The sequence below is a fragment of the Cinclus cinclus genome, chromosome 22 (genome assembly GCF_963662255.1).
Source record: "Cinclus cinclus chromosome 22, bCinCin1.1, whole genome shotgun sequence".
In the NCBI taxonomy this organism is placed as follows: Eukaryota; Metazoa; Chordata; class Aves; order Passeriformes; family Cinclidae; genus Cinclus; species Cinclus cinclus.
Genome location: NC_085067.1, coordinates 103,212 through 127,545, shown reverse-complemented (window position 1 = coordinate 127,545; position 24,334 = coordinate 103,212). Strand labels below are relative to the sequence as shown.

Genomic DNA, 24,334 nt, shown 5'->3' with positions numbered 1-24,334 from the left:
GTCACTGTGCTGGCTTCCCTTAAGAATATTGGGAGCTAATAGCAGTAAAACAGCAGTAGAGTGTGTGTGTGTGTGAGTGATTTAGTGTGGTAAGAATTTCAAAGCTTCTACAACACGGTATTAAAATCAAGCTGAAAATATTCTCCCTAAGTTTGTTTTCACATAGTATATGAGAGCGTATATGGCATTTGCATAATTCAAGCACTGCTGATTGCTCATGGCTGGAATGGTTTATCTTGTTATCTCATGCTCCAGCTGTGCACTTTGGCAAAATAGTGATATGAGCATTTTAGTTACACATTTTGTCCACATGAAACTGCATCCCGTCATTCATGAGCATTCAGCTTGCTACTGGATTTCAGTTCTGCTTGTGTTCTCATGGAAGATCAGTCTCCTAGGCAGTTTGATCCTACAGTCCTCTTATTCTTGATTGCAAGTCCTCATTGCTGCAGTTTCTGTGCAGTCATACACAGACCATGAAAGTGCTTTAGCACACACAGAAAGGGCAGAGAAGTGAGGTGTGTGTGCCCACAGAACATACATCAGACTCATTAGTTGTTTCAGCACCATCAGCTTAGTGCCTCCAGTGTGTAACAGGGAAGCATGTTCTTTTAACATGCTGAATGGAGGAAGCATAAGTGAAATTGTAAAATGCAAAATTGTTAGTCTAGGGGGTGCTGAGGCTACAGTGCAAGTAAGGCGCAGTTGGAAGCATTTACTTCTTGTCCTGTTGATATGGATCCATTTTAAATTACTGTATAAAAATGGCTGTGATTAATAGCAGTGGTAGAGTTATTTGAGATATTGTGAAAACACACCTTCACAACTGTGGTGTTTTGGTTTTTCTGTGTGTATGTGTGTATAGCTACTGGAAGACACTTAAGTTTTGGTTCTGCTCTCACAGCAAATTTGTAACCTATATACTTTTTTTAAAAAGAAACAAAACCAACTCAAACACAGCAACAGTGGCTCTCTGTTCAATTTTGTTGTCTAGCTAGGTAGGTCTGGAACAAGGTATCATTGTATAGATTGCAGAATTGAATAGTGATGTTAATCCAAATCTGCTTATTTTGAATAACATTTTTGTTTGCATACACTAGTGCTGTTGGAATAGATTTTTGCTTGACCAAAGTATTCCTGTTCAGTTTTGTGGCATGGTTTATATCTATTCAGCATAAAATTCTGTTAGGTGTGAAAATGACAAAGTACTGGTAATTCTTATTCACTGGGGTTCATGAGAGCTGTCATTTTTATTTGTTTACATTAAACTAGTCTTAATTTATACAGATTACTTCACTTTTTCCTCCAGTACCTAGGGAAGTCGTTTCCAAACAGCTATAATGTTCACTGGTTATGTAGAAGTAGAACTATCTAGAAACTAGAGGAAAAAAAATTCACACCCTGGTCTATGCAGGACAATGACATTTTTTTCAGAAGCCCCACTATTCTGCAAAATAGCCTTTGTTTGTCATTACTAGTGAACAAGTTGTCCTGTTTATACATTGCAGTCTTTTTTTAGCCAGGACACTACTACTGTGTGTATTTAAGAAATCCTCAGTACTTATATCTATAGTATCATCATGTCCTTCATGGAACAAATTTAGGAAGGGAAAAATTATTTTTTCCATTCTTTCTATGTAGTTTTCTGTTTTAAATTTGCTAAAAGCTTTTTTTTTTTTTTTAATAAGCATTTAAAACACCAGAAACCAGTAGGTATTTTTTAAGTTTTAAAATTTGTAGGTCCAACAGTTGTTACTGGACAAGTAGGATTTTCCCCAGTTATTTTCCCTCTTGCCATTTAGGCTCCAGAAAGGTGAGTACATCTTCATAGGACTAGACAATTTGAGCATGGCTGTCTTTTTGGTAAACTCATTGGCTTGATAATGGAGAGATGAGGATTATGCACCACAATTTCATAATTCTTTTGATTAGAGAGTGACATGTGGCATACGAACTCAAGATCTCTGCATTGAATTGTTCATGTCAGGCATGCAGGGGAGAAAGTGGCACTTCCATCCTCATCTGGAGCTGGTACAGGATAGAATTCCTATAAACTTTCCAGCCTACCTTTCTCAGCTTCTCTAAGAGCAGTGATTCCTCATGGTCTGTGGTCAAAGCTTAAGCAGAAATAGTGGATTTGTCAAGGTAATTAAGACTTCCATGATGTTTAGTCACTCAAGGTAACTATATGTTCCTGCAGATGAGCCTAAATCCAGAACGCCCATAAAAATGGAAGTAATAACACATTTTTCTGGATGAAAAGATTTGTTTTTCAGAAATAAGGCCTGGAACAGCTAGAATCCTGTGCCATGGAGTCTGGAATTGAAGTCATGTGTTGGCTCTTTCGCTCATTTTAAGTCAAGCCCAACAGACAGGAATTATTACTGGGGAAGATAACTTTTGTAGTTCATTTGTCATTTGTATGGATGTATAGAACTTAGGAGGGAGAAAGGAGAGAGGCAGGTTTACTTTGACATGCTGAGAGATGGTATACCAGAGACTGCAGCATTGAAAAATGAGTTACAGATAGCAAGTTTGAAAGGTAGGGTTATTCCTGGATGACTGGTGTACAGCCCAGAATGGCAGGACTCTCACAGAACCCCAAGGCTTATGCATAACTTGTTTTTCTGTTTGTGGGGGAGAAAAGGGGCAGTCCCCTTACAACTGAATTCATACAAGAAAACTTGAAATTGTAGGTGTTCTTTCAGTCTATAGTTTTATTAAGTGCGTATTTTAAATATTGTCAGTGAGAAGATTCTATCTGGTGACAAATGTTTATTTCTTATGGCTGCCTTGTAAAGATTAAAAAATGTACAATAATCAATTTCTTAATATGAAATAAGGAGTAAAATTTCTACAACTGCTATAGATTTTGATGTGAGCTGGTTTTTAAAATCTTAAAACAGATTAGCCACTTAAATAAAACCTTCCTTGCCTTTAAATAAACAGTGTCACTGATTTTTTTTACCAGTAATTTGATAAATATTTGATCATAATTGTACATGTCCAAGTAGCTGGTGGAAACATCATAAATAGAGGCTGTTTGATCTGCCTGAAATAATACTTAGACTGGAGGTCAAGGTTTCAAAAAATTCCAACTTTCCTTCCTTTTCAGAAGTCCTAGAAGGCAGCACTTCACTAATAAGAACATTTTTGTGAAAGCTTTATAGTTTCATGACATGCAAAGAATAATTTGGAGATACTATACTTTTCTATATTTCCATATAGAAAAGTTGTTTAAAAACTCTAAAAACCAGCCCACAAAACACACACAAACACTACATCAAGAAATAACAGAAGCTAAAATGCTCAGTCATCTGAAAATCTAGAAGTCTTCAGGCTGAAAGGGTTGCTTTCATGTTTCCAGGCCTCATTAACTGTTTCAATGTTTTAAAATAGTTTGATTTGACAAGAAAAAACCATTGTGACCAAGTTTAAAATCAATACTCATATATAAATCATAATTGAATGCTTTTCATTTTTATACTTGATACTATTAAAATTTTAGTACCACTGGAACTACTTGGTGACATGCACATCTTAAAAATTATCAAGTAGAGCAGAATTTCCCAAATCAGTCTTTCGTTTGAAGTTTCATTTTAGAGTGAACATAATCGGAGAAGCCTGCACAAAGCTTACGAAGGAAAAAAACCCTGCTGTTTAATTCTAAAAATCTGAGAAATACTTGCTTTAGTTTGAAAGACTAAACCTTGTTATACTGAATGACCTCCCAAAAAAGGCTTGTCAAATGAATGTTATTTTTTAAAAGTAATTAGAAGCAAAATGCAAGTATCAAATGCTAAGTATACATAACCAAAATACACTTCCACTGCGATATTAGCTATTCACATAGCTAATGCTAATATAGATATTAGTAGCTGCAAGAGTTTACCTTAATTGTAGTAACAAATTGCCATGTAGAACTAAAAGACAAGATGCAGCACAAAAGCAATGTTTAACTCAACTGCCAAAATGCTATCTAAAGCAACAGTAAGAAAAAACAAAGTTGCTCTGATTTGTCTGGAACCAAACTACCTAGAAATAGGACTAGTTAGGGTAATCCTTAAGGCCATAAAGTGAAAGTCCTAATATGGCTCTGTTCTTGTGGCATGAGTGACACCACAGACACCTGTTGCTTTGGCAGTTTTGCTTAGAACTCAAAGATGCCACTACTGTTTTATTAACTTCCAGCTAATATGATGAATAACTTTTAGTATGTTAATAAAAAAAAAAAAAAAAAGCAACAAGTTAGGCTTTCAAAATAAGACACCAATCTTTTTCACATGGAAAATGTTTGGGCTAAATCTCATGGCTGCTGGATACCAGTTTAAACACTAGTCTTACCTAGGATTACCCTTCATAAGTCTATCATAAGCTCTTACTTTGGCCATTCTTACTGACCAGTTCAGCATCAGTTTTTAAGTACTTACTGCCTTATGCAAGTCACTTTCAAGAGGGTTCCCTCATCTCAGCGAGAGATGATACACTGTGGTTGGTATATTTTGATTCTCTCTTTACTTGGAAAGAGAAAGCAAGGGAAGTCCTGAGCTGCTTCATCAAAAAAAAAAAAAAGTAATAGCTCATTTAAGTGTATAGAGTGCAGCCTTTCAGGTGCCCTACAGACCTCTCCTTTATATGAGCTCATAAACTTGGAAACATGAAAAAGCAGTTACAGCCATCTCTGTCTAGGTGCTTGATGGAGTTTCTTTGCTTGCCTTCTGCTAGCTTGAGATAGTTTCAGGGGTCGATGCACAGACTGAGTTTTGTGCCATTACATAGTAGTAGTTGGATATTGCTTCTTGCCTGCACAAGAACGGGGCCACCATTAGCAGCATGAAGTCAGTAGAGTTATTCAACTGGTTGTCATACAAATTGCTGGGAAGTAGATGGGAGAAAGGAAGAGGTCTGGTACACTTCCACTGTGTAACTGTTCTAAACACTAGCAAGAAATCTATTTTGTTACCTTCAGTGAACATAAATGGCAGTACACAAATTAAGCAAATTTTAACTAGCAACAGGCACGTTTCTTGTGATATTATCTAATTCATTAAAATGCAAAACAGTAGAACAATACATGGAGCTGGAAACAATCATTTGAGATCAAGGTTTGCTTCATGATGAAAAAAAAATGAAAAGGGAGCACTAATATAAAAACTCCTGGCAACTGGATACCAGAACAGAAAGTCTCATGCAAGACTAAAGGCATCTCCAAAAAAATAATTTCACAGTTACTCCAGCAGACAATTAGGCAATAACAGAGCATATTGTATGCATCTACACATGCAGGAGTACTGGACCAAATTGTGGAAGCAGTACAGATCACTGCTGAAAGCATCAGCCCAGCATTTGGAGCTGCTCTCATTTTTTTCTTAAAAAGTTACAGCAAAGTGTCTTGCCCCTATCTTTGTTGCTAAAATAGGACCTAGTATTCAGGATGCACCTTTCCCTTTAACAAAAAAAAACCCACTTCCAACTTAATGGGTGAAGGTATTTATGTCACATCCATTTGGGTACTATTGCTGTGTTTAAAAATACCACCAACACAGTTATGAGCTGCTGTTAATTGTGGTAGCATGGACTCAACTGCTATGAAAATTGAGAGATGGAAAAGAAAGGCTGTAAAATCAGACAGCTCAGGATAGTGGTTGGTTCTCTCATGCTTTGTGATCATTAGTAACCAGTGAGAACTTCAGTGACAAAAAGATTAGTACCAGTCACTTTTTGGTCTGGGGTGAGAAAAGCTGATGTTTGCTTAGGAGGTTCATTATGAACCCACAAGGACTCACTAATCCACTATTTGGAGGTGAAGTTTTACAACTGCACAATGATCTGCTGCAGCAGAGATGGCCACAGAGAATATGAAGGAAGAAGCCTGTGGTTCTACATAATACTGCCTTAAAGCACGCGAGATAAGCCTTTCTCTCTAAACAGCAGTTTCTTCTCCCCACAGATGCATGCAGACATAGACAAGGTAAGTGAACAACTACTTTACCTGCTTGCTACTATCTTCAGTTACAAATGAGAGAAGCTGTCATATCACTAGCAGATGGGAGAATATTAGGAATGAGAGTTAGTAAACTTTCAGTGGATATGATAAAATTAACTTGATCCAAGCTTTAACCTATAGTTATCTAGACATGGCCCCATTGGTACAAATGTTTGCAATTATCTGGGATATTAAGCTCTTACCTCTTTGTAGGTAAAGTACTTAATGCTAAACTCTCTAGAGAATTTGAGGTGCTTGACATTTAGTTACTGAATGCTTGACATAAAGTGTTCTAGGAGAGGAAGAAGTTTAGGGAGTCACTCTGTGATGAGATTTCTGACCTTTAATTTTTACTTTCTTAATATGTCTAATTCAGAACAACATAACCTTCACAAATACAGCAGCCTACCACCTTGTGGATTAACCAAGGTGTTTTATAAGAGGCTTCTTCATCTGGGTACCATGGACTGTTTGTTAACATAATGCTACATAATAAAATAATGATTTTTTTTATAGATGTGCAGACTGTCAGTACACTGGAATTCTCCCACCTCCTCTCCCAGCTTGGATTGGCACCTCTTTTAGACAAGGATCAGGGAGGTACTGTTCTCACACAAAGGTAGGCCCTTTCTGCTAAAAATCTGACTTCCACAACAAGGAAGCTAAAGACAAGGACAGCATTTGTCATGTTTAGAAGCTGCAAATGCAACTGCAGATTTAATCTTCCCAGGTATCTTAAAGAAAAAAATTGATTACTACATTACACCTGAAAAAGTTCTGCAACTATTCCTCATCCTGAGTTACAGGGACTACTTAGCCTGCAATTGGCTATGTTCAGGTGGCACCTGAACCTGTGCCAAACGTTGAGGGATGCTTAGCAGTATTTACCTCTCCTCTTTCACAATGGCATCATCAATTGCTTGGGAGATACACTTCAGCTGGCAAATCCCTGAGGAGACCAGTTCCAGCTCGCAGTCAAACTCTCTGCAAACAGAATGGTCATTGCTAAAGATCAAACAGGACAGGCTGACTAGGCAACACCACTCAAGCCTCCATCCCTGCAGTACCATTCTTGTTACCTCTAGACTTTACCCAGAGAAGTTTAGGGCAGTGGCAATTATGCTCTTAATTCCATTGGCCAGCTGCTTCACATCTCCACTCATCCCCCAAATAGCTGTCTTCCAACTCAGACACCGGATTCAGATTCACAAGGCTTGGATTCAGCTTCTAGCTTTAACCTTTCTTGTGACTTTGACCAAAAGAAAAACTCATGTGCACATTTTTAAATATGTCCCTAGCTCACAAGCCTTGATCTAATTTGTGTTTGTTCTTTAAGGCAGGAATCTCCCTGCATTCGATAAAGAACTCAACATAAACAGAGCTATTCCTGGTATCTTTGCAATACAAATAGCAAACTTTTCAGAAAAGTTACAATGAAGACGGACTGAGATACATACAGAGCATTTTCCTTTACCCAAAAGGCCCCAGCAAAGAACTCAGGTATGTTTCTAGGAAAAAATTACTTTCTACGTTTCAGCTTTATGCAAAGCTCAATCCCTGTCTATACAGAGAGCTGGAACTACTTTGACTATTTGAGCAGCACACGCTGTCAGGGGAATAGGACAGAAAACTTCATACTTTGCCTTGGACTTTATCAGATACTCTAATCAAAGTAAATTTTTTAATTAAAAAAAAAAAAAGTTACACAAGAGTGTGACTTACATCTTTCTGCTGGAAGGACCAGGTGATGAATAAGGGCTCTTCAGTGCTGCTGCTCTTCTGGATCTCTGGAGAGTGACAGCATTTTTACCAAGCCAGGATGAGAAATCCCTCCATTCTCTATGTTCTGATACCCTTGTTGGCCCAAGCAAGGCCCTTTTGCTGGACCTTGGAGTGCCTTTGGAACTGGCTGCTGGAGTAACAGTCTTAGAACAAGGTGTTTGAGGTGTAGTACTTCTTTTTTTGGTAGAACTGGTCACACAGCTGCTGCTGATGGATTCAGCTGGAAGGGTCACCACAGAGCGTACTGGGCTTTGGCAAGACTTTTGTATTTTCTGAAAGAAGCATTAGACATGTTAGGCTAAATGAACTCAGCCTCAAGTCTGAAACCAGGAAGACTAGGAGTAATTGGGCTGAATTCCTAGCTTCCCTTCTCATATCAGGTTTCAACTAACATGAATGCATCTCAACCTCTGTACTCATTTGCATTGTAGGAGTTGCTTGCTGCCCTAACCCTTGGCACTTGTCAAGGACTTCAGAGCAGGCATTGGAGCAAAGGTCCTGCTGCTCTTAGGCTGGAAAAGGTCGGGCTCCCCAACACAGAACTCATGCATTTAAATATCCGAGGTCTCCAAGAAAGGGAAGTGCAAGCCTGAATCTGCTACCCTGCTACCTTGTAGCAAGTTTTGTCAGTCTAAATTTAGATTAACTGTAATAGTAAACAGTATGGGTACAGGAGAATGAATACAAGAAAAAAAATCTGAAGTGCTGTACATTTCTCAGTAACAATTCTTTGCAAGCGATGGCAATCTCTACCCGACTTCCTCCCTGTGAAGGCTGTTCTGCCATATATGATTAAATACAGTAGGGGAAAAGCTCTTATTAAATAATAAAATAAAATATCTTCACCTTCCTCCATGTTCTGCCAGATCCATAATTTGTCTGTCTATACTTCAGGAAAAGATGTTAAAGATTTTAAAAGTTAGTAGCTATGAGACAACTACTAAGTTGTGCAAGTGTGTGGGAATGGACTCCCCAGAATACAGTACACAGTACAGAATTCAGAAATCTTAGTACTGGAGTAGAAGCAAAAGTAAAATTCTATCTATGTTCCACTGCAAGGGCAAAATACCTGAGACACTGTTCCAAAAGCATCTTTTGCTGTTCTTTTAATAGTGTGAAGAGTTTGGCACCTCTGTCTTGGTTCCAGAATTTCCCTAGTTGGGGTTTTATGGAAATTCAGCTCTACTCGCTTTAGTAGTACCCGTTTCCTTAAAGACATGCGAATGGTATTGAGAGAACTCAGAGAGGCCCTGCTCTTGAATTTGTCAGGCACAGGGCTCTCATTCTCATTGAGGTCAGCTAGGAGCCGGTGTTTCCGCCACGCCACTGTTGCTTTGACATTTTGGAGTACAGATGCCATCTTTTTCCTGTTCTTGCTCAACTTTATTTCTAAAAAAAAAAAAGTGAGAGCAAAGCTTAGAACGAGGTATAATACGGAGTTAAAACAAGAGAAATGGAAACTGTTACACAGTATATTTGGTTACATTGCCCAAAACAAGAAAACCAGAGCAGACTTACTTGCTTGAAAGAGAACAGGGTTGATTTCTACAGGTATTTAGGTTTGTGCAAGTCCTCAAAGAAGCCTTGTACTGCAATTCCACTGCAAAACTCAAGTTTGAGAGGTAGAATGCTCTATGAGTACATCTTTTTGTTTGTGTCTCAGATCAAGATCTGATATTCCAAATTTTTGCCTTTAATCAAAACAACCCTCCACTGTGAGACAAGTTTATGCAGCTGTTATTGTCTCCTGCCGTACTTGCTGAAGGCTTCTGCTTCAGTCACAATTGTGGATATGTAAGTCCTGAAACAGACAGGATTATTACTGGCAGAAGACTTTGGTGGGAAGGGCTAAAATGCTAGTTATCTATATGAGCTACGACACTTTCAACATACACACATACATACTTTCAATTCTTGATTTTTACTTGCTAGCAAACACGATTCAGGTGAAATGACCCGAGAGAGCCGCTGCTGCGGTACGGTTACAGTGACCTGTAATCAAACGGGTATTGCACAAACAGGACAACGCGGTGCTCTATTTCCTCCGTGGGCCACGGCGGTCTGGGGTAGCCCCCGGCCGGGACACTGCACACGTACAGCCCCAGGCCTCGTCCGGGCCGCTGTCGCCGCAGGGACACCGCTCTGCCGGCACTGGCTGTGCTCCCCGTCGACAGCCGCGGTAGATCCGCCGTGCCACTACATCGGGCTAACGGGACACGGGTGCACCGGGCGGGCGCAGCCGGTGCCGGTATTGCACCCACAGGGACGGTAGAAACAAGGGCGAAAAGTCCCAAGGACTGAGGAGACGGGTTCGGGGAAAGTGGGCCGAGACCGGCCGCTCTGGCAGCTGTTCGGGCAGTACTTACTCAGCGCGCCGGACGGAACCGGGGCCCGGTCGGGACCGAGCCGCCCCCTCCCCGCGTTTGAACGCCGCGCCGAGCCCCCGAGCCCCCGGATTGGCCCCGCCGCCGCCGCCGCCCGCCGCAATTGGCTGAGCCCCGCGCGCGCTGCTGCCGTTACTGGGAGCAGCCGCGGGTGAGGGGGGGGCGGGCCTGAGGGGAGGGGACGGGAGGAGAAGGGAAAGGGAAAGGGAAAGGGAAAGGGAAAGGGAAAGGGAAAGGGAAAGGGAAAGGGAAAGGGAAAGCCCCGGGCCGGAGGGGAGGGGAAGGAACGTCCCGGGCACAACCGCTGGGGCTGCGCTGCGCCCCCGCCCGCGGCCCTGCCGCCTCTGCGGCCCGCGGTCCGGAGATCCGCGTCAGCTGGAGTAGTCAAGGACTCGGGCTGGGTTGTCCGCTTGCGTATCCAAGCCACAGTCCCTGTTAGTTCTGGTAATTCTCCGTCAAAGTCTTTTTGTTTGCTTGCTTTTACTCCACGGGCTTCTGCAGCTCTTGCTGGAGAAGACAGCGAGTGTAACTGTCCGTGTGGGACCCTAAACCAGCCGGGATGCCCTCTGGAGCAAATCGGGCAGCACAGAGGGCAAGGGCAAGGGATGTCCCGCGCCCGTGTTCAGCGGTGGGGGCTTTTGTTTTGATTTGTGGCTTTTTTTTCCCTTATCCAAGTGGGAAACAAGACATGCAAAATATTCATTTATCTTTAAATTACTTCTGCATGAAAAAAGGCGCTCTAGAAAAAGAACGGGTATTTTTCCAAATATTTGTTTTCCCCCTATCAAGTTAAAATCAGAGCTGACAGCCAAAACACCTCCTCACCTGAGATTTGGCTTATAGTGATGGGGAAGCCAACCCAACTCGGCAGGATTCCTCTTGAATCTCACCACTGGCTTATAAGCAAACATGCTTTTTACAAATGTGTAAGAACTCTGGTTTTAAAAAGGTTTCACCTGGCGGTGTTTTTTGGTACCCCTTTGTATTCACACACTAATAATGGTGAGTGTAGTGTAAAAAACATCTTTTATTAACAGATGTGTTTCTGTGTACTGAAGCCCTATATGCTGTTCTGCTTTCCTCTGTCCATTCAGGGCTTCCAGGTGGCTGAAGTGTTAGACCTCTTCCCCCATGTCCTCCCCACCCTCAATATAGCAAGAGTTTCAGTTTCTTCTCACTAGCAAACTGGAGCTTCAGGCAGCAAATTTTAAGACTTGGCTTTGATTTTTTTGACATTGATCTAGAGAACTCCTAAATGACTAACAGTTCTGCAAAACAACTCTTCTTGGGAGTCCTAAATAAAAGAGAGTTGGTAGTAATCAGACCACATGCTCAGTTTCTAAGGATTATCTTGGTAGCTGCGGATGTGGATTGCCAGTTTGAATGGCAAGAGCGGGTGGAGGAATCCCTAGGAATAGAAACTGTGCTAATTTAAATGAGTGTGTGTGCAGGCAGAAAAATTCTGTGTGACATAAGAACTGTAGGCCAAAAGACAAACAGCAGACTGAAGCTTAACTGTGCTATCACCCTGTCCTTTCATGCCTGTTTATAAAATTAAAATAGAAATACCTGAGCCTTTGTTGTTGTAAACAGACTCTCAGGGACCTGCATATTTTCTTCTTCTTATGGTGTGCTTCTTGTTTACCTCCATTTCAACTTTTTTATCCAGCCTTAATCTAAGGCAGGGTAATAATTATCATGGAATGGTACCCCAGAAAGTTATGAAAAGTCATTAGTGGTAATTTTGCACTGATTGTCCTGTTCAAGACCAAAGAACTGAGTACTTTTAAACACTAAGCATTAGATCACAAACCATGATTTATTAATTGCAGCTGATGCTAACCAAAGGTTTTTGTAGAGGGTGTACCTGCTGTAGCAGCAGTTGATACCATTTCACTGTTTATCTAGACTGAAGGTGAAGGCAAAAAAGTTAGAAGATGTGTCCTGTGCTTGTACTTTGATTGCTCTTCACTCTATTTTTTTCTTTTGATTTAGGTAGGACTATAGTTTAGACTCAAGAGCTTGTTTGACTTTGACAGCTGGAGTGCAGAGGCCAAGGGTTGCTGCTTTTGAGTGAGAAAAAGCAGTCTTTCATCCATTTGTTTAGAAGCCTATTATGTTTGGGTTGGCAAGAAATCTACCAACAGCTTTCTGCATGTTGTTTTGACTCAAGACCCAGAAGAGAAATCCTCTCAATGGAAGATGACAGTGAACCCAGGCAAAGCTCCTGGGCCTATCTACCTGATGTCTGTCTGAGGCATGTCTTCCATTGGTTAGATGACAGGGACAGGTCTCGGGCTGCCTTGGTCTGTAAAAAATGGAGCTGCACCATGGACTCCGGATCTCTCTGGAGATGCAGAACCATCACATTCTATGGCAAACCATCAAGGGCACGCACACTGGAGTTTCAAAGTGCACTGTGGTATACCAAGAAATTTGGCAAGTATTTGAAGCACCTTGAGATCAAGTTATCAAATCCTTACAATACTCCCTTTATAAAAAAATTTCAAGTGATTATGAGAGGTCTTCTTTTACACCTGGGTAAGTGTAATAGTCACCTAGTATCCCTGAGCATCAAGTACCTAGAATTAGACTGCTTAATCTGGAAAAATGTGGTTAGGGCTCAGTTTATTGAGAACTTAGCTGCCTTCCTGAAAAGAATGAGTAATCAACTTGATTATCTAAACTTAAAAGGAGCAAGAATAACATTGGAAGAAGGCTGTGAGCTTCTGAATTCTCTGAGCAGCTTGACAAATGGAAGCTTTATATCTGAAATCAATATTGAGGATTTCTTCAGTCTCCACCTTTCTGTCTACAGCAGTGCCTTATTCCACCAGACAATGTCTAAGTTCCACAGGCTGACCATCCTGACTTTCAATTACAACTGCATCTCTGATGAACTGCTGGACATCCTGCGGGAGCACAGCTCTCATTCCCTGTGCACCTTGAATATCAAGTGTCATATCCATGACCCTCATGGGCAAGTGGTCTCAGGAATGTCATGGGCAAACTTGGCCAAGAGAGCCCCAAAACTGAATGTGAACTTCTTCTTTGAAAGAGTCATGAAGCATGATCACCTAGCTAGGATCCTGCTTGTGGAGATCCCAGTTAGAAGCATCAGCCTACGGAGCTGTTATTTTAGTGACCCAGACTGGACAGTGAGACCTACTCTCACCAACCTTCTCCCAGCTTACTGGCATGTTCTGCAGGTAAGGGAAACAGTAGGGACACCCTACTGCAGTATCACAAAGCTAAACAAAGTAATCATGTAGGCCTTCTGTGTAACAGCAACCAGCAACAGAAGTTCCTGGCTGCTTCAGTTTTAGATTCAGAGAGTAGTTTTCATAAGTGAGTAATTTCAGTGTTTCACCCGTAGTGTACTTAATGAAATGATCCTTGTCCAGTTATAACCCACCATAACGTTATCAGGCTGCTCTATTTTGGCAATGCACAAATGTCCTACAGCACATCTAAATTAACTAGTGCCCATGTCAAAGCACTTCAGTGTCACAGGGGATGTGTCACCAAAGGTTTGCAACAGCTGGCCCACATAAGTGAGCATCAGGTCTTTGCATGCCAGAGGAAAACACTTGGCCTTACAACTGATGGTTGTTGACAGCTTTCTGTAAGTCCTGTTCCATTGTATTTTCCAATAAACAACAGAGATAGGTAAAGCTTTCTAGAAATCATCACTGGCTCTACTCTTGTCTCTGATAGTTCTCATTATGTCAGGTAAGATCATGGTATGACTGTGGGTGCAGCATTTTCTAATAAATGCACAAGATATCTCCCCATCTTAACAGGACAGTGATTTACTGTAGCACATACACTATTGTCATAGTGCAAAAATGTCAAGGTACACAATTGATCTGCTGACACTCACTTGTGGGTTAACTTGGAAAACTATTTGTTAAATTCTAGTTACTGCACGAAACATCCTTTTAGTAGTACTAACTGTTAGTGCTAACAGTGTTCTTTTTTTTTCAAGAAATTAACACTTGAATTGAACAATGACCACGAATTGCTGGACAATGAGCTGCTGCAACTTATCTTATCATGCAAGAGGTTGTTATTTCTGAAAGTCTGGGCATTTCTAAGTGTCAGCTTTATGGAGAGGCTGCTGCAAAACCGTGCAGAAAGGAAATGCATTTTGACTACCATAAAGGTAAGACTTTGTGCTTCAAAACTCCCATTCCCATTCTTGCTCCTATATCCAAAGGTCCCCATGCCCAGGTAAAGGTTACTTACAAAAATGTTAATATAACTATATTATGCCTTAATGTTAATACAGCTACATTATTTTATGCCTTAGTACTAAAGAGCTTGGGAACCATTCACAGAAATAGGGCTTTCCAATCTACGTAGCCACATACAGATACTATAGAAGTTGATTATGAAGTCCCGAAAATTCCAGAAGCCTTTCCTACACTGGCATTCCCTTGGTCACTTCTAATTCAAGCCCTCTCCCACATCTAGGGTTTCTCAGCCACCTCTCAGGTCCAGTGCTTATGTCTATACTTAAACCAAGGAAAGTGGACTGAATCCCACTAAACTGCAAAACAGTATAAACACATCACACCCTTCAGGGGTTCTGTCTTGAATTGGGGCCAGGCCACAACTGTAGCTGGTGTAAACCATGCTGACATGCTACTTTGTGTGCTACAATCTGAGTTCAGTAGGTCCTCACAGATCTGTGCATATCCCAGGGATGCATCAGTTCTGGGGGTAAAAAGAGCCTTGCTGTTGCTGTCTGAGTCCGCACAGGCAGACAGCTGGGACAACCACAAAACCACAGCTAAAAGACAAAGAGTAAATTTACTTCCCTTCCTTTGCTCACTGGGGCATCCCCAAAGCAACCCCCAGGCAGACCCAGTTAAACTTGGTCCATGCCAGAGGGTCACTGGCTGGTGCTCATACTGGGTTTTCAAGGATTATTCCTGTCTGCAAGGGGAAGTCACCTGAGTGATTTACAATCCTTCTTGCTAGTCTTCCACTATTTAACTCATTCCTCCCAATACCTCCTGAAAATTCTTTGGCAGGAAGTGAAGTTTTCAGTCAGTTGGGAGTGGAAAGAGACTAAAGCCTCAAGATTTTATTCGAATTCAAGGAATTTTGATTCTCTAGATTCCTTATTAGTCACAGATGCTTCTTGTTGCCATGAGCTGTAATGGGATGAGGTCACTATATCTGAGAGACATGGCTGCTGTTTGTGCATACAGGTCAGGATTTATACAGCCCAAGACGACAGCACTGAGGAGGAGCGGCTGTTGGCTGATATTTACAGGAAATTCAAGTACCTGATTGACTCAGAACTTAATTATTTTGTCATCACCTACCCAATGGTGTAAACTACAGGAAGAGAAGAACAGCCAGTGACATCTGTATTAACGGATCCTTTGCAGGGATTTAGAAATGGATTTGAATTTTGACAGCAGTGCCTCTAAAAGAGAGTTATTCCAGGAAGAGAGAGGCAAGGGACAACTTTAAACTCCATGCATTAAAATGTTAAACTTGGAAACTGGACTCCTTTGTCTCCAGCATTATTTATTCTTGCCCTTGCTTTCTTTGTCCTTGTCAGAACCAAAGGAAACAGTGATCCCTTTTCCACCCTTACAGGCATCTCTGATAAAAATTTTTTCAGCACTTCTCATTGTAGCGCTTCAAACATTTTACCATTGAAGCCCATCTCATTGTTTCTATTTTATGAACAGGGAAACTGAGACATGGGATGAGGAAGTGATTTTCCCAAAGTCAACCTTGACTTGATCTCAATTAAGATGCAGACAAATGCACTATCTAGTGTATCAGTTAGAGAGTATTAGTTAGGTCCTGTTAAGTTGTCCATACTGTCTATTTGTTAGCAGCAGATGCTAAGATAAAAACAAAACATAGCATGGCTGGTACTGAGAGACATCCCTCCAACTTGCCCAGCTTTCTAATAAGTGATTTATGAGGACGCTCCTGCTCTAGCTTCCACACAGTTGCCTTTTGACACTTTCCAATGGCAAAATATATAATTGGTTACACAGGAGAGAAACATGGAAGAAGGCATTTCTCACTATTCTGGAATTTTATTGGCAAGTGGAAGATTTAATCAAACATTTTAGAGCATAGATAGCTGTGAAACAGATAGCTGTAAGTAAAAGGTCTGTTTTAATTACCTCACATAACTAGACAGCATTGAGCCAAGCCAATAAATTTACAAGTTTGTCAATAAAATTTCAGCAGGAGCTGGTTCTTTGGAGCACAATCTCCCAGTATGATGACTTCAGTTATTGTTTATGCAAACAGACTCTCTCATTTGCATGCACAGCACTTCATCAATGTACAGTGTATTCTCCTTGACTTTGATCTCCTCCTCCAAGGAAAGTTGTCGGCGGCTCAAGCCTTTCAGCTCTGTCTGAGCCTGTGCCAATGCGTCCTTTAATCTAATAGGGAAAATAGAGGCAGGCATTAGTTGAAAACACATGGATAGGTTTTTTTCTCTCATAAGATGAATTCTGAGCAAAAAAAAGAAAGAAGGAAAGGCTTTCATAGAGACAATATCCATTGCGTTCCCTTAAAGTCTATCCATTAATTGCCCTTAAAGTATCCTGTCCTTAAGAGAAAAGCAATTCCCAACTTTTCAGGGAGAATAGCTGGGACCCATTGTTACGCTGACACATTAAATTAACCCAGTAATCTGCACCACAAATTTTCCTCTTGCATCATTTCCACTTGCCTTTGAATATTTTTGGTAATCTCTTGAACTTCACTCATCAGGCTGCTGTGCACTGTGTCATAGCACAGTTCCACATTGGGGCGATGGTTTCTCACTTCCAAGCGAGTTTGAGCCACTTTTACAGGTCCTTCTTTGTCAGTGATTGCTTTCTTTAAGGCTGCAATGTTCTTCTCCTGCGAGGCAGTCTCATCCATCACCTTAACAAATCCTACAATGAAATTCTGCACACTGCTTCTTACAGTGTGTGAAATCATGATCATCTTTAATAGTTGTAACAATCACAGTAACACTCACTATGTTGTTATTTCATCAAACGATATTTGCAAAGCTTAGCCAGGAGTATGATTCCTTCATTAGAAAGCAGATGACACTGCTCTTGGTGAACCCAGAAATTAATGCTCAGCAATCAATTTTTAATATTAATACTCAGTTTTCATGCGTCAAATTTTGAGCACATTGACCCTGCTTTTATCAATAAGGCTCTTATATTGAAATCCTGATAAAGCTATAGGAGCCCCATGCAACTAAAAACCACAAGGAAATTCCTGACTTCACTGATGGCTACAGCAACATTTAGATTGAATGAGTGACTCCAGAAATTAATCTCTGTGGTGGTACACACAGAGCTGAGAAAAAAAAAAATCTAAGATGACTTTTACGGAGGAGGGAGAAGGGAAGAGAAAGGAAAACATGGCAGATAAGTGCAACTCACTGGATTGGGAAAGCTGGTAGATAACCCAAATCCAGTGTTTCCACATTTTTACTGGCTGTCACCTATGACTTACCATTGCAAGAAGTGTCTCTAGGTTTTGCTTGGCATCTTTGACTTCCTTCACCCTATTTCTAAAAGCGGCATTCACCATCTCACATTGCTTGCGCATGTCATTTGCTGTCTGTGAGAGGATGCCATCAATAAGTGCCTTCAGTGCCAAAGAATTGTTTCGCTGCTTGTTAGCCTTTTCAACATTTATGTTTGAGAAATCTATCCAGTCCTCAGGGCTAACAAAACTGAAAGATATTTAAAAAAATGGTCACCAACAGACAGCAGCAGGCCCTGTATGATTTCATAAATCTGTAATTATGCCACAGAATCAAGAACAAAGCAGTACTTTTAACTGCATGTGCCAGTAAATGGCACATGTCCTGGGAGTTCTACAGATACAAAAGAAACATGCTGTCACAATAATTTTGTAATGAAGTTACATCTCCATCTAATGAAGAATTTTGTAATGAAGTTACATCTCCATCTAATGAAGATGAGAGTCAGATGAAAACAAATTTGATTGAGTCACAGAGCAACTTTGCTATGACTTTCTTTTCCCCTGGTGAAGTATCAAGTTATCGTGGGGGACAACACACATGATAACCAATATGTCTTAGAACATCTTTTCATTAATAAAGATGTAACTATTAATAGCAAGTAGCTATTTACACACACAGTCACCTATTCTCTCACACAGTTCACCTTCATGACATTTACAGTACCTGCCTGCAACAACAGAGAAGCCCAGCCCCAACTGCATCCCCAGAATGAGAGGATAATCCTTGTGCAGCTGTGGCTTGCAGGTGGGTGTTTGGAAAGCTCCTCAGAGGGCTCGTTCCTTCTTTTATTGGGTGGATATATAAAGTTTTAATTGTCATTTGCACGTAGCAGGCAGCACAGCCCTGGGTGTGGTCTAAGTTACATAACCTGTTGATGATGCATGCTAACCTGAAGGCAGCAAGAGCTGTCAGGCTCTTGGTGTTGCAAGTTTGCCAGCTGCTGCATAGCAACGGTGACTTTCTGAGACTCTTGCACACATTGCTTTCTCAGTATAGTTCCTCTTTTCAGCCCATTTTTCTGCGGTAGTTTTTTCCATTTAAACCTTTCACTCTAACTAACCCATGCAGAATGGGCACATTTGGCAGGTTACTGTCTGAGTCAGAAACTGAGTCTACACCTCATGTGTCCCAGTCCATCATTCTCCCCACTAGGACACTCTGGGAGAGGAAAGAAGTTAAGACCAGTAAATCTATTCTCTGTTTAAGCAATATGTGAACTTGTTTCTTTAGCTAACCGTGAACTTCAACAACTTTTCAAAAACTGCAGTTCACTGGGAGCAATATTATGGTGTCTTATTTTACAGACAGACTACACAGATACAAAAGTGATGGACAGAAGTACAAGAAACAATTAGAGGGAAAAAAGATAAAGCCTGTTTTACACAAAACTGATCTTGCTATTACTGGGACAGCCCATATTGTCTGTATAATTGTCATATGTTTGTTGAACTCAACCACTTACTTTCCTTCTAGTTTCATGGCATTATCAGCATAGGCAATGTAAGGAGTGTCATTTGTTAAGCTAGCACAGTAATCATCAATTGTCAAAGCTGTGAATTTGTCCTTCAGATCCATGTCCAGGTTGTATTTTGCTGAACGGTTTTGTCTGGGAGAAGAAACAACCAAACTCTAAGACAAAGTGTAGGCACTCACAGGTGTCCTTAATATGCACAAATATATGCATTAGGTAATTCAAACACTGTTACAGAAATCATGTATGAACTCTTAGTTGTCAAGTCACAAAATCTACAGTATGAAGCTGCCTTTCTATAAATTGATGGTACAATTCTCACTGAAATTAAAGGCACAGGACTGAATCATGAGACGACCAAGGATCAAGTGCAAGTACTTTGTACTCTATATGCAGAACCTCTGACCATTACTGATTGAGTGGTATGACCTCCTGCTACCGTTTAGTATTGAAGATAACTTAGGGCCTGTGCTCAGCCTGACCCTACAACTTCTTAGTATTATGGCTGTATTACTTTTCATCAAATTAGTGTTCTATTATGCTCTGCACCTGATTTGCTCATTTGTTTGTTCCAATGTACGTCTAAGTAAAGCAATAATCCCCTGGAGGACTTCAGCTTCCTTCACCAGTTCCTGTTCCACTTCATCATGCACCAAGTCAATCCCAACTCGCCTCTGCCTACATGAAAAAAGGAAAAACCGTCAGCCACATTGTTCAAATGCCTGCATCTAACAGAAGATGATGAAGTTCCACTTTCCCCAGTGTTTTAACACCTAAATCAGATTGTGACCCCACTGCAAAGAGTGATGGGCCTTTAGTTTGCAATCTTTTTTTCTTATTTGTTAAAGGTCCATTACCTAGATTTTTTTTCTCTCCTTGAATGCTCACCTGTATAGGAGACACTTTTGAGCAATGAGAAGGGGCTCTTTGCAGCCCTCCAAAGCTCTCTCCAGCCTGTTCTTGAAAGTCAACAGTATCTCTGTCTCATGAACAATTTGTTCCAGCTTGTTATCTAATTCTTGCTTCCAGAATTTTATTTCTTCCCGTCTCTGTTCTGAAAAAATCAAAGTAATAAACGTATATTAATGTGGGCCCATTTTATGAGCAAGAGGACTGTAGCTCAGATCTTAGGTGGGGCTAAAAATTGTCTTATTCTATAGTGCTGTGAGCTATGTGGAAACAGTTTATGAGCCCTGTGTCAGGAGGTTTGGTTCACGTTTTGTGTGTTTTGTTACAAAAATAAAGAGTCTGCCTGAAAATGTTTTATAAAATATTTCTGATTTTTCCATGACATCAACAAGCATAGCATTGACACATACTCCTATTCATTATTTACTAAGTACGTCTTGAACGTTTAGCTCAAATAACACATCTTGACTCTTGCAGAAGACATGGGATTACCTAATTTCTTGTTGACATCACTTTGGGTTTTTTGAGTTGTCTTTTCTATTTCATTCACCAGCCTCCAACTCTCAGCTGTCATGCATTCTGACCTGGATTTTTGGGACTCTGTACTGGCACGCTGCATATTGTTCGCAGTGTACCATTCTGAGGGATGAAGTTTAGATGGATCTTGCAGCAATCTAGCCATTACTATTTGGAAATTTTCTGGATATAATGTAGGTCAGTTCTTGGAATGTGGAACCTGAAAACTGAGATATTATATATATTATATTATATTATATTATATTATATTATATTATATTATATTATACTATACTATACTATACTATATTATATTATATTATATTATATTATATTATATTATATTATATTTTCCGAAGCAAGAAGGGAAGAAGACAGTTCTATAAGGATGAGATATATTTTGTTATTTTTACCTGCAAAAATGACATTGATATGCAAAGAAAAGATTTCTTGCTCAAAGTTCCCCAAGTCTTTGCTGTTATGTAGGGAAGAATGTGCTGATGTGTTTGGAGTGGGAGAATATAGAAATGGAAGAACTTGTGAGTGGAATTTTGGGGAAGAGAAGTGGAACAGACAGGAAAAGATGGACTATGCAATAGGAAGGAGAAGGGAAAGGAGACCTGTAGAGGAGGATAGTATTACTAAACAAGCAATCACAGAAAACAAGAGAAAAGTGAACAGATATAAAAATAAATAGGCTCACAGAGGTTGGAGAAAAGTAAACACTTTTCAAGAATATGGCTGGAGAGATGGATAAAATCTAAACTGTAAAAATAAATGTAATCATAGAATTATTAAGGTTGGAAAAGACCTCTAAGATCATTGAGTCCAACTGTTAATGCAGCACAGCTGTGTTCACCACTGAACCATATCCTCAAGTGCCAAATCCACATGCCTTTTGAACACATCCAGGGATGAGAATTCCACCACTTCCCAGAGCAGCCTGTTCCAATGCTTGATTAGGTGATTTTTTTCTCATGATGATTAGGGAAAAAACAAACAAACAAACAAACAAAAAAACCACAACAAAAGAAAATCCAACCAATCAAAAAACCCCAAAACCACACAGCACAACAAAGCAAAAAACCAAACAAAAAACAAACCCCAAACTAAAATGGGACCTGAGAAGCTGAAGGAGAAAATTCATCAGGCAAATGACGAAATGGGAAAGTCCAGAATGAACTAAAGTAGAACAAAGAACAAAGCATACTGAGAACACTTGTTTAATGGAGGGTGAAACCAATGCCCCATATTTGTGCAAAGTAGTTTGATTACAAAATTCCTATTCTTACAGGATGCTCATCCAGTGTTCCTGAGACAGCTGCGGAGTCCAAATGCACACAGCTTCTTCTCAGTACCATGCAGCTCTGCCCACACTCCATTAAGCAGAACTACCCTGACTCAGCTTCCTTCTCCCTCACACACCTCCCACTGATCTGCTCCTCGACTGAACTGCCCTGAAGTTCAAAACCTGGCAAAGTGCCACATCCTCAGTTCCCCTTCCTTAGGAAGGGTCTTTCAGCCTCAATCTCATCAGCAGCAGCACAGATTATTTTTTAATGTGCGGCTGAATACTGCAGAAGGTGGCTCTTGCTGCGGGGAAGGCAGTGGCTGCCCTGGGAGCTACAGTCGCTACCAGGCTATCAGCCTGGCGCTGCGGCACCAGGCGGAGCAGGCGTGCTACACAAGCCCGTGGTGCTTCATTTCACCCATTTCTTGTTAAAATCTATCTGGAAAAAAACACATGTTCACTGTGCATTATTTTTTGATAGTTCCCAGAGCTGTGGACAGGAATTCTGAATTTATTTGTTGTAGAAATACATAAAGATTGTGAAAGCAAGTGAGAGATGTGTTAAGTATCTAGATATCTAAAATGTCAGTCATAAAATATCCTTAGTAATATGCTCCATCTTTGTGTCAACAATATTCTTTCCTGGGAGAAAAGCTACTGGGAGCCAGACGGAGGAGATGAAGGAGATAAAGAGCATGACATCAGATGGTACAGCTGTGTCCCCTCCATATAGCTGTGCTACAGCTTAAATCAGAGCAGATTTTCTCAGAATGAAACCCAACAGTATTCAAAAAGATCACAAAATTATATAGAGGTAACATTGGTCAAAAAGAAGCAGAGCAGAGAGAATGTCATGTTTCTGAAAATGTGCTCAATCACCTTGAAAGCTGAGGAACCCCGCAGTAGATGGTTCGCCAGGACGTTATTGTGAGACCCGTAGGATTTCAGCCGTTTTGTTCTGAAAACCCAGTATCTCATGCTGTCCTGCCCAGATTGTAGCTACGGTGCCACAAATTAAAGCTACAAACCACAAATCTGTTCATCAACGCCATCTACCGTAAAAGACAATTTCCTTTTAAACTGTTAATATGAAATTTACACCTGATCCTGCAATATGCATTATGCGACAAAAGAAAGCTGTAGTTTTACCTCAGATGGTTTTCTCTACCGACCTACAGGGGTAGGAAACGGCTCCGGGAGGGGCGGGCGCGGCCCCGCGCTAACGAACAGCCGCGGGGACAGCGGCACGGCCGGCTGCGCCACGGCAGCTTCACCTTTCCGGCCCGTTAGAGCTGGATGAAAACGTCCTGTTCTGCACTGCATTAGGGGTCAGCTGGCACCAGCTCGCTTACCACATTCCACTGTAACGGCTTTAAAAAGGGTTTTACAAAGGAGCGGTTCCTCACGTTGTGAATTTTGTCTGGATGTAGAAAATAGGTGTGCTATTTGTGAAGTGGCCCAAGTCCTCAGTCTGGAAAAGTCTCACATTTTCTGTGGAGGAGTCTAACCAACCAGCATTAATCTACTTTAAGTATGTTGCCACATTCCTTACTGGGTGCATGAAAAATACCGCAGATAGTCTTATTCCTCAGAGAATCAAACTCTCAGCAGAGCTGCTGCCACTCTCTGTTGAAGTAGGACAGTTCTCTTGAGCTCATACTGCAGCCTCGTTAACTGTCTTCTTTCATCGTTGCTGAAATTGCAAAGCAGATTAACCTAATAGGTCTGAACTCTGGTGTTCCACTAGTGTCCAAAATAATCTATGAAGAAAGGCTGAGAGGGCTGGGGCTGTTCAGCCTGCAGAAGGCTCAGGGAAGAGCTTCCTGCAGCCTTTTGGTACTTAAAGGAGGCTTCTAAGAAAGATTGGGACAAACTTCAGAAGGGCCTGTAGCAATAGGACAAGGGTTAACCGTTTAAAACAAAAAAGGTTAATTTAGACTAGATATAAGGAAAAAATTCTTTTCCAGCACAGGTGGCCCAGAGAGGTCCCCATCCCAGGAAAAATTCCAGGTCAGTTTTGGGCTTGGCTCTGAGCACTCTGATAAAGCTGAAATCATAGAAGCATTGAATGACTTGGGTTGGACATCCCTGCTTATTGTAGGGGGAATTGGACTAGATCATCACCACAGTGATCAAACCCTTCCAGCCCAAACTATTAGATCAGTATTCTTTATCACGGTGCTATAATTGCACCAAGGTTGTGAGTTTGATCCCCATAGGGGACATTCACTTAAGAGTTGGACTTGATGATCTTTGTGGGTCACTTCCAGCACAGAATATTTTGTGGTTCTGTGTTAACTCCTCTGAGTCTTGGTGTAGACATAGGTGTATTTTAGCATAACCAAAAATGCTTTTTAAAAGCATCTTACACAAAGCAATCCCACCTTTTATTTTGGACACTTTAAAACCACCTCTGTAAGCTAGGCCGGGTTTACATTAATGATACAAGGTT

At 40.9% G+C, this 24,334-nt stretch overlaps 3 protein-coding genes across 3 annotated transcripts; 1 reads left to right on the top strand and 2 right to left on the bottom strand.

Moving 5' to 3' along the window:
- Positions 1-4,089: 4,089 nt before the first annotated feature.
- PIMREG (PICALM interacting mitotic regulator) lies at positions 4,090-9,128 on the bottom strand. Its single transcript, XM_062507227.1, has 4 exons — positions 8,838-9,128; positions 7,709-8,040; positions 6,875-6,970; positions 4,090-4,803 (listed from the first exon to the last, which is right to left on the bottom strand). The coding sequence occupies exons 1-4, from the start codon at positions 9,126-9,128 to the stop codon at positions 4,722-4,724; spliced, it is 801 nt and encodes a 266-aa protein (XP_062363211.1). The 3' UTR covers positions 4,090-4,721.
- A 3,219-nt stretch (positions 9,129-12,347) lies between these two features.
- On the top strand, positions 12,348-15,500 carry FBXO39 (F-box protein 39). The gene is made up of 3 exons (XM_062507253.1): positions 12,348-13,361; positions 14,141-14,317; positions 15,372-15,500. The coding sequence occupies exons 1-3, from the start codon at positions 12,348-12,350 to the stop codon at positions 15,498-15,500; spliced, it is 1,320 nt and encodes a 439-aa protein (XP_062363237.1).
- A 920-nt stretch (positions 15,501-16,420) lies between these two features.
- Positions 16,421-20,757, bottom strand: TEKT1 (tektin 1). The gene is made up of 7 exons (XM_062507185.1): positions 20,568-20,757; positions 20,055-20,220; positions 19,716-19,844; positions 19,158-19,301; positions 17,659-17,881; positions 16,874-17,070; positions 16,421-16,580 (listed from the first exon to the last, which is right to left on the bottom strand). Exons 1-7 carry the CDS (start codon positions 20,755-20,757, stop codon positions 16,421-16,423), a joined length of 1,209 nt encoding a protein of 402 aa, XP_062363169.1.
- Between the last annotated feature and the right edge of the window lie 3,577 nt (positions 20,758-24,334).